The sequence below is a fragment of the Phasianus colchicus genome, chromosome 12 (genome assembly GCF_987193195.1).
Source record: "Phasianus colchicus chromosome 12, bPhaCol1.hap1.1, whole genome shotgun sequence".
In the NCBI taxonomy this organism is placed as follows: domain Eukaryota; kingdom Metazoa; phylum Chordata; class Aves; order Galliformes; family Phasianidae; genus Phasianus; species Phasianus colchicus.
Genome location: NC_143447.1, coordinates 13017483 through 13033960, shown reverse-complemented (window position 1 = coordinate 13033960; position 16478 = coordinate 13017483). Strand labels below are relative to the sequence as shown.

The following is a 16478-nucleotide window of genomic DNA, read 5'->3' as shown; positions in this document are numbered from 1 at the left end:
CAGAGCATTTATCTCAGAATGTTGCTGCTGTGAGCACAGGCCCAGTGCTACCTTGGCTCCCAAATGTAGTACAGTCAGCACAGCTAAAGAACACCCTTCTAGAATGAATCAGTGAAAAACTACTGTTAAAAGTTTCAAATCAAATGGTGCTTGAGTCAAAATAATAGTTGCCCCAGACTATAAAAGTCTGGAAATCTGTTAGGGCTACTTGTGAATTTGCTGACTTGGCAGTGTAACCCAAAACACTCATTTCTGTCATCAAAGTTGATTCAGATCATTTATTTTATGAAAACTGGTCTGTTGCTTTTATAAACTACCATATCATACTTGAGCACTACAGCAAATGTAGTATTGACATTCTTGGTCTTCACTTCTAACCCATGTATTATTTAGAATTTCCAGTGGCTCTCTAACAGCTTTCATGAGTTACCTTAACGAGGTAGATCTTCCCCCCTTCTCCCATCCTACATTTTTTTCTGAGACAGATGAGGCCCACCATAAGATTTGAAAATACATATTTTAATTTTTTTCCCAAAAATATTAGTGTAGCTACACTGTAAAAAATCAGAATAATTTGTACTTCTCTCTTTAAAAAATCTAGTTTTGAAAAGTCCAGCCAGGTGACTGCATTACAAAATTTCAAAAGGTCAGTGTAGATATGAGCAATTAAAAATAGAACAAAGAAACACATACCATTGCATTTACAGTAAGTGAGTGCACATTTTTAAACTGCTGGCTTCCACAAGTTGTTCTTCCCATTAAGATTGCTTTGTCTGGATCAGTAACTTGTACCCACTTTTACACTGCAATTTGCATTTCCTTTTTCTCCTCAGAAATCCCCCCCTTTTGCTTATACAAATGTTGCAATAAAAATGCATTACAGTAGTATTTCATTTACAAAACAAATGAGATTAAAACTTGTTTCCTAACCCATTGGATTGTATTTCAGTAAGACAATGTCCTTTCATTGGCGGTGCAACAGAGATTCCAAGAGCTGTCTGGATGCAAAGGACTATCTCTCTCTCAAAGCAGTTGTGCCTGGAAAGGTTGGCTTGCGTTGCTGCACATTGCAGTGTTGATTCCTCTTCAGAAGCATCTTTTCTTTAGTTTTGACAATTAGGAGAGTGTGTTAGACATTGCATTAGTCAAAATAAATAGAAATAAATTAAAAACAAATTATGCAGGGAGGTTATTTTCTAGTTGATACTGCTTGGAGGAAAACTCAGCAATGAAGCTTGTGGCAGCAAGCAGGTCCATTTATTTCAGTAGTACTCTCTGAACAAGGAAAAAACAGCTGCAAATATGTCTGTAATTGTAGAGAAAGATAGTGGTGATCTTCTTTCAAACTTTGTTAGGAAACCGTTTTCCTGTAGGAAAGAACACGCACAGTTAGGGCCAGTTTAGGATGTGTAGGAGAAATGCATCACTTTGTGCCAGTATCAGAGTGACACTGCTACACCTTTGTGATAGAGAGGCAGCTCTTCACAGCTCTACCTCCAGCAGATGAATAGGGCTTCAAAATGAGGAGCTGAAAATAGCTGCACCTTGCTGAATGTTTGTTTTATCTCCAAGTAAAGACTGTGCCCTGGCTATGTAAACAGAAAATGAGTGTGAACTGCATCATCTGAGCCCACAGCTTAGAGGAAGATGTAATAATATGCTTATAAATATCTTCCTTTAACATCCTTGTTCTGTTGCGATAAGCCACATATTATGACAGAATGCTGCCTGAAGTTAATACTTCTCCCAAATAAAAATAACTCTATTTGCAAGGGATGCAGAGAGGAACATTACAACAAATCTGATGCATCAAGGGTCATGGCTCACTACCACCTTTTTTAATGTTATCAGAGAAGGATAGAAACAAGCAAAATAAAGAGAAGCACTAGAAAACAAGTGAAGGAAAAAAAGAAATATCAAAGAGGAAATATAAGAGAAGTGAGACTGGAGAGGAGTGGAAAGAGAAAGTAGCATTTACAAATAGGTAGAAGAAAAAAAGTACCAGGGAAATAACTGCCTCTGATGTCACTGATACTCAGCTGCCCCCAAAGTGCAGTAGTGAAAGGTACTGTCAGGATGAAACTGTGCAAAGCAAAAGGGACCTTGCCTCTACTAGCAGAAGGGAATTTCAGCAACTTGATGAACTAATCCGCATATTGACAAATGCTTTTCTCTGCTTTGACTGTTGATGTATGCAAGTTCTAAGATTATCTCAATCCAAACAAATAGAAAAGATTGGACCCCATTGTGTTTACCTTTAAATTTGTTTAAGTAAACTGATTTGGAGGATTAAATAACAGCTTCATGAGATCCACAGCAAAAGTACTGACTTGACTGTGAGAATGAGACATGTATTCTTTCCTTGCCTTGAACATCAGTGTTTTTAGACCAACTTGCTTCTATTGAAGCATAATTGCTGCTCTAACTATAGGATGCATTCACTTTTAAATTTAGTAATAGGAAGTGTGATGGAATGCCTTATTTAATGTGCTTTGAGCACAGGGTTGAAATAGATGGCTTCCTAACATCTCTCTCAGCCCGTATTATTGTACTATCATATGATTCAAGTCTTACTCTGGGGTTTTGGCTGTTAACAGAAAGTGCCTTTCTCAAAAGAAAGATGTCTTTTAACATTGTTCTATTTAAAGCAGAAGCAAAGTTTTCACTGTAAGCTTGAAGCAGACATTGCAGACATCATAAATTAAGTCACCAAATAAAACCCTGGATAAAATGGTTTTGTAAGTGTCTGTAACAAAAGTTTCCCTTAATTAAGACAAACCTTTGAATCTACACTGTGGTGGAAAATGAGAAGAATTGTAACTTACCCAGCCACCGTTTGCATCTATCCATGCGGCTTTGTTATTTATGATGTACTCTGTGATGAAATAAGAAATCTGCTCCTTCTCCTCTCCAGTGAGCTGAACTCCATGCTCTTGAAGCTTCTTGGTGAGAAGACCTCCAAAAGTAAATATGGTCATAATTCGTCCCCAGTTAGTATTTCCATCAGCAAATTTTTCTTCCATGACTCCATTGAAAATTCTCTTGGCAACATCTACGGAGGTAATATCGATCCTGTCCAAGAAGGGTCTGAGAGCCTCCTCTGTCTGATCTTGGAGTGAGGATGCAATGTTTCGCAAGACATGAGCAACTCTGGTTTGGGCTGGTCCAAGATGTGATTCCTGAAGCACATATTGCAGATAATCTTGAGCTAAATAATAAACATAATAGAACTCAGCAGTTTCCATTTAGTACGAAGCTCAGAGAGCGGTGTGCTGCTCTTAATCAGGCTCAATAATGAGCAGCCACAGGACATGCACACAGCTTTGTATCTTCTGGTTTTGATGGAATTTTTTGGTTTTACCACAAAGTTCCTGTTCAAATGTAATGACTTAATGTTTGTGTAGGCTGTGAATATGTCATAGCGGAAATGAAAGACAAATGTCTGCTCCAGGGAGAAGACAGTTTTGTTGAGTGATTTATTATTTTCATAGGCAGTATGACTCTAAAACTGAAATCTGCCATCTTTTACCACATTCTTCAGCAGTATAAGTTTGCATTTCCTAGGGTCTTTTTTTTCTATGTAACACTAATAGAGATTCAGCTTTAAAAAATGTCTTGAAATGTGCATGCCATAGGAACATGCAGTCTGCTCTTAACCCCCAACATCCTGCACCCCAAATCTCTTCATTGCCAGTGGTTAAAGCTGCAGTCTGCAATGCAGACCCACTGCATGTGGGTCAGTTCTGTCACAAATTTTGGAAGAATCTGGTAGAAGTTTGCAACATGGAGAAACGGATAAAGCTTTTCCATCAGGGAGCTTTATGTAACGACTGGCAGAGGAAGCTCAGCAGTGGTAAAAGTATGGAAAGCAAAAGGGGAAAACCAACTTTTTAGTATGATCTCCTTCTCCAAACTTTCTCACACTCTATGAGTGCTCTTCAAGGTCCTTCTTTGAAGATTTGAATGGGTGGCTTCAAAGATTTCTTTCCTCCACAGGGAATTTGGTGTGAAAAACATTTTGAGTATAAAAGACAATGCTAATGCAGTCAGTGTGTCAGAACATGAGGTAGAAAATATGAGGTGAAGCTGGTGATGTGTGATATCTGATTCTTTCTTGACAAATAACAAAATTAGTATGATACCTACAGTGGCAACTCTTCAATTCTGTTCTGATCAAGCAGTTTTTTGAGGGGAAAAGAGGCAGAGGTGTAAAACCCTCTCTTTCTTGACAACCAGTTCTGACTTTGCTAAAGGGTGAAACTGTCGCAAGGGAGTTTCATCCCACTGCAAAGACTTCAGAGCAGCTGATCACACTGGAGCAAAGCCTATCTAGAGCTGTGATGCAAATGTGCTGTATTTATAGGTCTGGTTCGTCCCCCCCAGATTGTGTATGCTGCTGCTCTGACTTCAGTTTTGCAGAAAACCATTGATTAGAAAAGCATACTTTCCACTTCCTTCTCAGGGTTTTTCTTCTGTATGTGGTGAACCTGGCTCAGACTGACACCGTAATTTTCCATGTGCAGCGAGGTTTGAAACCTCAAGCCATCATCATCAGTGTAGCCCAGACCTTTGGGCTTTCCTTTGGTTACAAGGAAAATATTTGACTCACTTTCTGTTGGAAGCAGAGCTGGCTGGTGCCATGTTCACTGTGTTCAGAATGGGGAGATAAGCTGGAAAAACTCACGTGTTGGATGCTACCCAGTGGCAGCATTGGGTTGGGGTGGGAAGCTAGCTGTCCCCTTCACACACACTGTCTTACCAACCAGAGCTCACTTTGAAGGTTCAGAGGTGTTCTCCATCCCACACCTCCAGCTGCTGCTTTGGCAGATTGGCTTTGCCTCTGTTATGCTCAGCAGTGTCAGCAAACTGCCAACATTTTTTGGGGAGGGTGTGGGGGGAATGCAAATAGAAGAAAAAAAAGGAAAAAAAAAAAAAAAAAGATGGTTCTTAACTCTTCCAATTCAACTAAATCTGGGCAAAACTTTCTGGGATGGGGTAGCATGGCTCTGCTCAGCTCCTCTCCTGTCAAGTGCTTGCTGCAAACAGGGCTGCAAGAAGTACTTGAGGAAAAATCATGAGAACCCTTCTTCAATATAGCACATTCTATGAGGTTGTAAATCACTCCTGACTCTCTCAGTAATCGATTAATGAAAAGCCTTATGTATTCATTCTGAATACAAGTAATCCTTGAACATGGGGACAGTGAACAGTACTTGAGGAGACAGGTTTTGTTTTTTCCACCACCTACAGCATCATAACACAGGCAGAGGCTGATATTTCTTCATTAGTGGAGCATTTAGGATTCTGAAAGGAGTGATCAGATAAGGCTATGAATATGTCACCACTATTGAAAGAAATCCATGTTAATACTTTAGCAATTTGGGTGCAAATGCTGCACTTCCAGCCCCTTGATCTCTTGCAGGGCTGCAAGGTAAAGCTCAGTGCTCAGCTTCCAGAAGAGGGATGGCAGCTCTAAGCAGACACCTTTAGCAGCAAGGTGTGACACTGGTGGCCAGAATTTGGGATGTGGCTGTTGAAGCTGCCCGAAGCCTGTTGACCTCCATGTCAGACACATTTTCTTTTCAATAATATGCTGTGCAGGGTGTGATTCCAAGTGCTGGGTGTTTAGTAGCTGTGACAGTTGCTATGTCTTAGTATGTGTATACATATGTGTATGTGTATGTGTGTATATGTATATATATGTATTTATAAGGTTAGACCAGAGCACATAGCCCTACCTTCCCAAGCTCTACTGTTCAGCTCTGAGCACTGTAAGAAGTCAGCTTTAGGTCTCTTACCTGCATCGCAGTGGGTCTGATTCTCATCTATGCTAGGCAGTGCCTTCCTTTATCCTACCAGATTTTATTCACGTTTTGTACTTATAAGCAAATACCTTTAGCATAATGTGTCTCCATTCTTATTCCTACCTGCTCTATCTCCTCAGTAATGCATATTGTGTACTCTTGCTGTTCCCCTCTTTTCCTCTTGCCTCTATGTACTTTCTCTTTTATACATGATAAATGTTGACAATACCATTGAAATAAAAACCTGCCTGACTTGGAAGCTCAAATGCAAACCCTCTCCTTGCTAGCTGGCAAGCCAGGGACTTCAAATACTTTAATTTAAATCCATGCTCTGTGGATTTGACTCCACATTCTCACCTAACCTGAAAAGGCTTATTTTCCAGCACAGATGGGAAGTGAGTTGACAGATTCTCATAAAATTGACTGGTAAGAAATGATGGTATCTTATCTTGTTTCAAACAAAACTAAGCCAAAATGACACGAGCTCCTTGGAGCTGTTTGTGCTGCATCTGCCTTGCCAGAGCTGCTCCAGTTCCAGGTGAATTTGGGAGCTGTGAACTCTTCTAAGGCAGCCAGGCTTTGTCTGGAGGAACAGTCTGAGTTTTTGAGAAAGTTCTGACAGATTTTTTCTGGTTTTCTTCCCTTTCTGATGTCCAAATGTGTGTGTGTGTGTGGCATTGAGTTTCATTGCAAAAGAACTGCTCAGTTCGCTTTTAACATTCCAGCTGTCCCACACAGCCCTGATGTAAGGGAGGGTTTGGTCACTTCTGCTCGACTCCATTTTCCTACAGATGTGGATATGCAGTCTTTCCTTCCAGTTGCAGTTGGCTCTCGCTGAGGTCCCGGCTCGGTTTGCCCAGTGGAGTGCTGCCACCTAGTCGCAGCCGTCTTGGCTGCAGGCTCAGCTCCTCATCCCTCCTGGGTGCCAACACCAAGTCAGTGCTCTGGGATTCTGAGCAGCACAGAGCCACAGCACTGCAACGCTGAGACTCCTAAGGATCCTAGATCTCAAATTCTGTGGCAACTGAAACAGACACTTGGAGCCAGCTTTTGTGCTGTGTATCTCAGGAGGTGCTGACGGAGCACACAAGATGAGCACCAGGATGGAAAGGAGGGTTGCAGATATATTTGCATCTATTAGGCCAGCTGAGATATTCTAGGCCAGTTGGAAAGCAGGAGCAGTCCCCAGCATACTCTAACCTAGGAGCCTTCTGCTGAGCTGTAGGGCAGTGCAGAATAGCCCTTGTGTGCTGAGCAATACAGCACAAGCTCTCTCCCATTCCCCAAATACCACACAGCAATTTGGCTGTGTTATTCAGGGTCCAACCACTGCCCTGTGACTTCCTCTGGTAACTCAGCTCAGAACTTGGCTTCTTGTGGATCCAAACCTCTCTCATCATCATGAGTCAAGAGAGCAGCCAAGCACACTGCTCCACCATTCGTGTGCCACGTGTCATCGTGCCCATGTGCATGGACACATGTTTGCTCCAAGTTCTCACGAGCCTTTCCAAATGTTTGTCCGGGATTAGGATAATTTGAACAAGGAGTCATAGATTGTTGGCAACGAGCTATGGAAAAATAAGGCTACTTTACCTTCAAAAAAGTAAGGCTTACTTACCTACTTACCAGTCTTGGTTGAAGCTTAGCAAGACCTTACAGATCCCAGTGGAAAACTTCAGGCTGAATCCAGCTTCACTGCTGAAAGTACTTGTTTCTAGAAGTGGAAAAAGGAAAAAAGAAAAAAAAAAAAAAAGAAAAAAAAGATCTGATTGTAAATATCCATGAAATAAGTTAAGGGCTCATAGCTCACCGTGATAACCAAAATTTCGTGTGATCTCCACTGCCATAAGGCAGGAGTGCTCTTGACTTTTGGCTCATTCCTTTATAGTGAGTCCAATGTCAACATCGGCAAGGTCCATTTGTATTTTGATCTGCAGTTTTCATTTTTATCTGTATCTCTGGATGTAGTGATATCAGGAGGGACAGGCATTCAACATCAGCTGCATCAGTGCTTTAAAGATACTCTAATTTGTGGTGACATTTAAAATGTGGTGGCACACATCTGAGACAGCTGTGGCCTCAGCCCTCCAGGAGTGTGCTTGCTTCCATGCTTCTCCCTCATTTAGATCAAGCCTGCATCTGCTCCTGATAATACCAGAAACCTTTGCACTGCCTGAAGGGTTGGTGATCCATAGATTAAATATGTTGCCTTTAGAAGATAATGTATCTTTTAAATAAATCATTTTAGTCCCCTTTTCATGATATCTGCTCATTACTGTATAGAAGAGAGTTGTAGCAGCACTGGTATTTCTATACCATAAATCACTCTTCAGGGAAGTTCGTAACTCACCGTTACTTTGTTTTACATGCAGGGTCCACTCTGAGAGTGCATTTATTTTTATTCCCCTTTCAAATTGTCTTGAATTATTTTAAATCATATTTAAAAAATTCAACAGCATGCAGATATTTTTGTCTGTTATAATCAATCTAGATCTGCTTTCAATAGGAATTATGTTTAGGACATGAATGTGTAACATGAATTTAGCAAGTTTCATATGCTCAAAATAAAGATTTATGTTAAAACACATTTCTGAACCCTAATTCAGTAATTTTGCCACAATTTTTTTTATTTACCTCCTCAATTGTGTATTTGCATGAAATTGTTGTGGTGCTTAGAGACTGGGCTTTATCACATTTCTGGATTTTTTAAGTCCTTCACCTAACATAGCAGGAAGGCTCAGACTACATTGCAGTTTGGTAAGACTTTCAAAGAGTCTAAAATTTGGTATTAAATTAATTCTGTCTGCTTACAACCTAAGATATGGAACTGTTTGTTTAGAATAAAATGTCCTGCATTAGCCCAGTGCCAGGAAGAACTCGGAAATCTAATGTCCCTTTGTGTCAGTATATCGAGCCCTTGGTTCATCCAGGGAATGTAGCACAGAAGCTGGAAGTGTGTTAGTAATGATGCTGATAATGGAGTCTGCTCACACCCCCAAATGATGGGGTCTTTCAGAAAGATGAGCTCTTCTGCACACTTTCAGTTATGCAAAGTATTTGCTGTTTGTGCTGAATGTTCTGGACGGTAAAGCAATACCTGAGTGCCCCAGCTGGAAGCATGGATTGCCTTGTGCTGACTGTTTGACCCCTGAAACTCAAGAGGAGTCTCCTGCCTCAGCTCATGAGTGCTGGGAGAAGCGCTGAGCCTGCTCAAAGCACCAGGCTGGCTTCCCAAAGAAACAGATGCAGGACTGTGGTCATCCTTTGTTGCAATCACATTTAATCAGTGAGGCATTTCAATGGCTATCAGTAGCACGAGCAACTAAACTCTGCACCAGCAGTTCAGCATACGTCATTTGGAGTTTTCACAATAAAACCCAGAACACCCGTTCGTCCTTAGTAGACTTGTCTTTGTGTCAATTTGGGACCAGATTCTTGGCATGCCAGGGAATTACGCATCGTAATGACTTAATCAAGGGCTTTCATAGTTTATTCTAGAGCAGAGAAACCTTTTAAAACCCAACGCAGATGGAAGCTTGGACCCAGCAGCGAGTGCTTTGCTCGTGAAATCAGAGGAGCACTGCGCAGACTGACCCCCTTGTGCCTCAGCTCTATTGATTTCAGTAACTTCATCTGTGCAGAGACGTGAATCTACCTACGGGAAGCTAAATGAAGCCTAAAGTTATTAATTTCCAAGGGAAAGGAACTTTATTTAAAAGATCTCTTCCTTTTTTTTTTTTTTTTTTTTTTTTTTAATTATTCCTGATTTTGAAATATGACATCACAGCAGACTAATGATACAAAGGAGTGACAGTAAATAAAACAGGCAGTTTCACATGGTTTACTGCAGCAAGGCCAGAGAGAATGGGACTGGCTGAGTTAGACAAGGTTGTTAATTGCTCTTTGTGCTGGATAACTGTTAATCTCTCAATGAGCAATGCGTATCCAGTGGCCAGTGCTCAAGCTATGTAAATGGTAGCAGCATCCTTGCTTATCCTTTCCCCTTAATCTCCTGGAGGCTTGACAATAAACAGTCAGTCCCAATCTATTTTGCAACTTTGAACTCAGATCCAAAAAGCCCCCATCAGAAGTAATTAGTTTGCTTTACATTCATCCTTTATATTCTTGAGTTAATAAATGGCTCTTGCAACTCAAAGGGGAGTTCATTTTTCTGGCTGCCTATGAGGGACTGAGAAACTGTTGTCTCTGGTCAGCACAGCTCAGTTGTTAGCTGAATGCCTTGGCAGGGACCAGCGATCTCCACAAAAGGTAGCAAGCCACAAAATGTACAGCCTTTATACTCTGTAGAAAAGCTGGTGTTTGTATGGTCTAGCAGAGCCCTTTAGCTCTTTTAGTTTCCCCATCTGTGAGAGGCTTTCTCCAAAAGATTTGTTGATTCAGCAAATATTTTCAACTTTTGCTACAGCTTTGACCTTGAGAGAGCCACTAGCCTCTCTGTGAGTCACTTCCCTACTTCTAACATAGAGGAAATTAGAGAATTGCAGTCAGGTGGCTGCCTTTTGCCTGTATTTAGCAGCCTTTCCAGGAAGGTGGGTTGGGGTTTGTTGGCAGTGAGTTTGTAGGCATGTATCCAGCAGAGCTGTAGCAGGTAAGAGCTGACTCAGAGGTGTATCATTCTAGTTCTTTGCTTACTGTGTGTGAATCAGGGCCCTAATTTTTTTTTTTTTCTTTCTATTCCTTTTCTGAAGTCAGTGATGCTGTTTAATTGTTTCTCACTGGGATCCTGATCTCTGCTAACTAAGCTCATGCTATTTTTAATAGCATAGCCTAATGTTGTATGCTGTAGGGTGAGGTGTTGGTTTGGGTATCTGTTATAGCTGTTTGTTTATTGGATCCCATTTTTCTCCTTTGTGGCACTGTAGATAGCTGATGAATCTTCCCTAAAGCTGCCAGAGCTGCAGAACTTGTAATTCTCCAGACATGTTTTGAGGAAGTTACCAAAGTCTGAGTACTGGTTATGCAATCTGAAGGATGGTTTGATCCAGTCTATCTCTTTGAATTACTTCTCTTTCACAGTAAGCTTTGCTAGCTGTAAGAATCCTGTTAAACTGCTACTGGTGTCTGAGTCAATTCATTTTCCTATGTGTTTATCTTTGATGTGAGGTCCTTGCTCCTGAAAGCACTCTTCCTTTTTAACTGTTGTATAGAAGCTACTCTTACATAACTTGAAAATTGGTATAGAACAACTTATTTTTCAGTCTGTCCTCTGTTATTTGCTAATCACTTCTTCCAGAGAGTCAGTTTGAGTGGGTTCCTATTCAGTCATGGGAGGATTCTTTACAGTGCTTAGTATACTAAATTATCTTGCGTGGTTCTCCTAAGTAGTTTAAAATGGTAGATTTCATAAAAGGGTGAAATCTCATTTTTAAGTGAAGAAATAGTTCTGTCAGTATGTAATGTTTTGCAAATGGAAAATTGGAAGTAATTGCAATAGCGATAAACCACAGTTATAGTTAATTAACTTGTAATCTAATAGAAGCTAATCTCTCTTAGATGGTAAAAGCACAACATGCTTGCATGATGTAGCCCAGTTTTCTGTTACTGGCATCCAGCTGGATGCTCAACAAAGAAAATACTGGGTTTTATTGTATTGCCTTGCCAAGCAAGGCTGTCTGCATTAACTGTGGCCTCTGGTAAAATCAGCAGGAGTTCTAGGTACATTGGGGGTCTCTAGCTATTATATCTCTTTGAGAAACTGATGTTTTCATCCTAAAACATCCACTCAAATGTTTTCTTCTGTTCTGCAGATTCAAGGCCTGTCCTTGCAGCCTCTTGTACATGTGTTTTACTGTCAGTATGTCCTCCTGGGAGAAGGGAGGCAGGACCTCTAAAGGTGCCCTCTCCATCCCAAAAAGCTGTGAATGCTTCTATCGTCTTCTGAGGAAACAGCAGGACAACAAAGTCTGAAATGGGGCTTAGGTTCAGCAGACCTCTTCCCTGACTTCTGGTAACGCTAACAAGATAGGAGTGCTGAGGCAAATGTTTACAACCCCAGTAATACACTGCAAATGGTGTTCTGCTGTGACAAGTGACTCAGTAAAAATGTCACTTCCAAGCTGCAGGATTATTGGCTCTCAGTGAGGCCAGACCAAATACGCTCAGTTTACAAGCAAAAATACAAGATTTATTTATTAGCCACCAGCCATAAAAAGGGGTTGTACTCCCACTCTGCTGCCCTATACCATGTGTTGTCATCTCTCTGAAGTAGTGCTGCAGTTATGGCTTGGTCGTGTTTTGCTTCTACTTTGCATTTACATCAACCGTGTTGCAACTGGGTGTGAATAAAGTCCAGATAGATTCCTTCTGATAAGTATTTATTTTTAAAAGTGTATACTTGAAACAGACTGTCTAGTCTGCCCTATTTGCTAATACAAACCACAGAATTTCAATTAGAGCCTCCTTATGTATAGCTCATAATTTCCAGCTAAGACAGCTCTGCTAGCTAGATGAATCCCCCACAGCTTTACAATTTCATTCCTTTTAATGGTTTCACAGAGCTCTAACAATGCAGAATGGGGGCTCTGATTCATGCCTGCTGATGCCTTGTAAGAACTACTGTGGTTCCTATTCTCTCCCTCCTCCCTCTTCTTCCATTCTGTCCCTACTGTGGAGACAGCTCAACTTCTTGGGAAGCAGAATCTGAGCTGTTCCAGCTTGATAGATCAAGGTGGACAACATCAGTTTAAACTCTCCTTGATATCCTGAATATAGCTAATACTTGCATGTGATTTTTTTGGAGCTGTCTGAATGGTGGTGCAGTGGGATTAGAGGCAGGAATGTTGTAATCCATCTTCACACCTTGAAATACCTGTTTACTACTCATTGAAAGCTTGTCCTCTGCTGCTGATGCCAGGGTATGTTTTGCAGCAGGTTCAGTTGTTAAACAACCAAAATGATAAACAAGAAGTTCACTGTTAAAGCTCAGCACCTGCAGTGGTGTTGTCTGTCTATGTTCCTGCCCTGTGTGTGTTAGGATGTGGTGCCAAGGTGTCTGTAATAGTTGACACAGGCTAATGCTGAGGTCTCTTCAATCCCCACCCTTCAATGAAGTTTGGGATTTTGGTGCCTTCTGATGTATTTAAACTAGGAAGGATGCTGAGTCAGTGCAGGCTGACTTGTTATTGTGGGGGAACTATTGCAGCAGTCACTGTTGCCTTTTAAGGAATTTGTACAAATTTATTTTGAGGAGAGCAGTTGGGTTATCAGCTTACAAAGGAATGATCAATACCAATCAGTTCCAGTTATTATGTTGCTTTTAATTTGGCACACTCATTTTCCGTCATACAGCATCACAGGGTTTCTTCTGGCTAGAGGAAGAAAGGGAGTATTGACTCTTGGCTGATTAAAATCTGTAAAGCTTTACCTTCACTTTGTCTATAGCATCTCTGTATAGACAAAACAAACTACTGAGAAGATTATTAAGGCAGTACTGTGCAGGGAGATCTTAGTGCAGAGGTTTAGCTGTGCATGTCTGGCCATATTAATGGAAATCCCACTGCTAAAATCCCTGTACACACTGCTAAATAATTTGCCTAATGATTTTGGTTAAGCACGGATAACAAGCACCATCTGAAATAGCATTTGACACAATGGGAACCAGAGGGAAGATTCAGTAATGTGGATGCCTTGTTCCCAGGGCTGTGAGCAAGGGGAGGAGACTGGCATGAAAATAGAGATGTCCTGGGATGTGAATGCTCTCTGTGACGGATACTTGAGTATCAAGGATGTCTGGTCAGTGATCTTCCCTTGTACTGCAGTTCCACTCATACTGGGCTGGGTTATAGGTGGCATGATGTGGTCAGTCTGTCAAGAACTATCTGCTCGTAACTAAATATAGGAACATAGTGAATGAAGAAAATGACAAAATAGGTGAATTTCTCACCTTCCCCATGTTTTACTCTGATCTTCCCATCTTTCAATTATGTGTCACAGCCATTTCTGAAGCAGAAGATAGAGCAGACTGAGGGAATGCGCTGATGATGCATCTCTAAGTCCAGTAGATAGCTATAGATCCTCCTACCACATTTAGGAAGGATTCATTGTGCATTAAGTAGTCTGCTATATCTGCACTACAACTCAGACATCACAAAGTGCCTACGGCTCTCTGGCTGGAGGCTGCCTGTCACACACCTTCCCACGCGTTATCACGTGCGTGGACTGCAGTGAGTAAAGCTGTTGTGCCGAAGTTCTCCTAAGCCAAAGAGAGCTGGGCTTCACAAGTTGCCAGACTGCTTAGGGAACTTTCTACAGAAAACTGTGTGATGTTAGAAGTGAAGTTTTCGCTCCCTAAGTCACAACCCTGTCCCGGAGTTCAGTTGGGAATGGTGTGATGGCGGGGCGCCTCGTGCTGGTGGAACAGCCATCGCTCTCAAGTGATGACACTTGGCCCACAAACACTGTGGGACATACTTCTAACAAGGAGCAGCGTATCACGTCTTCATCAAACTCCAACTCAAGCAATTAACTTGCAATATAGTTCTTTGCTTCATTACCTTCTACGTTCATGTAACGCTGCAGGATTGTCACCTTTCCTCCAGCTTAGCAGCAGCTATCTTTTACCAAAGAGCCTCCACAGCACCATGGTTCTCTTCAGGATAAATGATGTAATATAAGCGTGGAGGATTACTTAAAAACCCATTGTTCCTGGCATATTAGCCATAGTAATGGCCTGAGCATTTTATTTGGCAGTAACCCAGTTCCTTTCTCAAGATATGGTACCTGGTGCATGTTCTCATAGGCTCATAAAATAGCAGGATGGTAAAATTACCAGGAGAAACAATGATGTGTTTTTATGTTGCTGTCAGTTATGGATATGTAATAAAAGGGGGGTGTGAAGTTCTTGAGCTGGTGAGCATAAAGTTGAGGGTTTTATTGCAGCTTTAAGTTCTGAAGCATTTAATACACAATGATGTTTAGCTGCCCAGCCTGATTTATTTATTCATTTGCACTCAAGTAATGACAATAAGTGTAAATCAGGTAATTTAGGAATTGGGAAATCTAGCGATGCAATGTTTTCTTTGAGATCACTGAGGAAAGGAAAACAGTGTAAATAGTTACCAATCAGAAATGAAAACATAAGGGCCTTCATAAGAGCACTAATGAAACATTGGCCTGAATTCATTCTGCATATAGTTTATTTGAAATCTGAGGAGGTATCGGCAGTTCTCCTCTTTGAACAACACAGGCACAATCCTACAATTACAACAAATATTAGTTTCTATGAAACTTACTTTCTAAATCTAGGGTCTGTCAACTGATCTCCAACCATTTGGATGCAGTGTCTCGGGTTTGAGGTTGAGGACTTTCAGGACCATCTCCAGAAAGATATCGTGAACTCCTCACCTTATCTACTGCAGCTTCAGGTATGGAAGAGGTGCTCTATGGTTCTCAGTCACCTCACCCCAGCTATGATGGATGAGGAGTCAGTGGGCTCTCAAACTGATCAAATCTGAGCTCCAAACATGTTTCTGTTCATCTGCTCCCGGTAGTAACTGATCCCTTTATCCTTCGTATTGTCATCAGAGAAGAAAGTGTTATTCAACATGAGTAAATGTGACAGCATCTGGGTCTACAGTTAAGTCAAACCCACTCTGAAATGAGAAGTGAAGAAGCCTAACCCTGCTCTGTGAGTCACTGGTGAAATCAGGACAAAAACAAGAATCTCTTGTTACCAGCTCTGCAATATAAACTCTCTGTTGTCCCAACCTTTCATTAACACACTGATAGTGCTTAGAGATTCAGTCTGTTTTTCTCAGGATAAACTTTCACCTTTCTTTGCATTAGGCAGGAATTCCTTGCCTCTCCTTGCTCTTTGTTAACTTTCTCTGCTCCCATAAACACCAGGAGTGCTGGGCTCCAACTGCCTGCTGTGGGTATGAAACTGCAAATGCTGGCAAATGCTGAATGTTTGTTACCTCCTGGGCTGCCCTGAGCCTCTCACCTGGGTAGGCATCCCCCTACAGCTCTGTCAGTTGTTCTCATTTTTTGTGGGATGCTGCAACCCAATATGAGCATATTAGAATGCTGTGAGTCAGGCCTCCTAGAAAAGTCATGCATGACTTAAAATCACAAGGATGATCAAAAACAATAAAATGCATGTTTTCTATTTGCCTTTGGGCTTTCTAAAGTTAAGGCACACCCACAAAGATTAGAAACTCAGCGCACCTATTTTTCATGAGCTACACACAATGCCTTTTTCTTCTTTCTACTTTTTTTTTTTTTTTTTTACTGAAACACAGTAAAATGACCAGAATGGCCAACACTGGTTCTGTTGCTGAAAGCACTCAGTGAAACCAAGTGAGTGACTTACCTTTTCCATCTGAAAAGTGAGGTTTGATTTTTCACAACAAAATAACTCCATGTTTGGATACATAGGACTACTTTTAGCAAAAGCTATCTATGTTTTCCTAGGCTTTGTTTTTTAGGTTGTGTCAGTAGGTTGGTGTTGGACAGAAGTCACAATAGGGCTGATTGCCCCCTGAGACTGTGCCTTCAGCATGTGGCTGAATGTGCCATGGGTTTGGCTTTGGCTTGGCATGTTCATCTCTTTTTGCCTTCACTTGGTGAAGCTGTGATTAGGTTGATTGCATTTTAAGAATCATAGAATGGTTTGGGTTGGAAGGGACCTTTAAGATCATCTATTTCCAACCCCCC

The 16478-nt window shown here is 41.2% G+C and overlaps 1 protein-coding gene across 1 annotated transcript; it reads right to left on the bottom strand.

Annotated features, from left to right (window-relative positions):
• Positions 1-517: 517 nt before the first annotated feature.
• BCL2A1 (BCL2 related protein A1) lies at positions 518-3346 on the bottom strand. Its single transcript, XM_031587719.2, has 2 exons — positions 2826-3346; positions 518-1367 (listed from the first exon to the last, which is right to left on the bottom strand). The coding sequence occupies exons 1-2, from the start codon at positions 3243-3245 to the stop codon at positions 1263-1265; spliced, it is 525 nt and encodes a 174-aa protein (XP_031443579.1). The 5' UTR covers positions 3246-3346; the 3' UTR covers positions 518-1262.
• Between the last annotated feature and the right edge of the window lie 13132 nt (positions 3347-16478).

Coding starts and splice junctions, on each gene's coding strand:
- BCL2A1 (XM_031587719.2), bottom strand. CDS start 3,245: ATGGAAACTGCTGAGTTCTATTATGTTTATTATTTAGCTCAAGATTAT. Junction 1,368..2,825: donor TAGATGCAAACGGTGGCTGG/GTAAGTTACAAT, acceptor TCTTTCCTACAG/GAAAACGGTTTCCTAACAAA.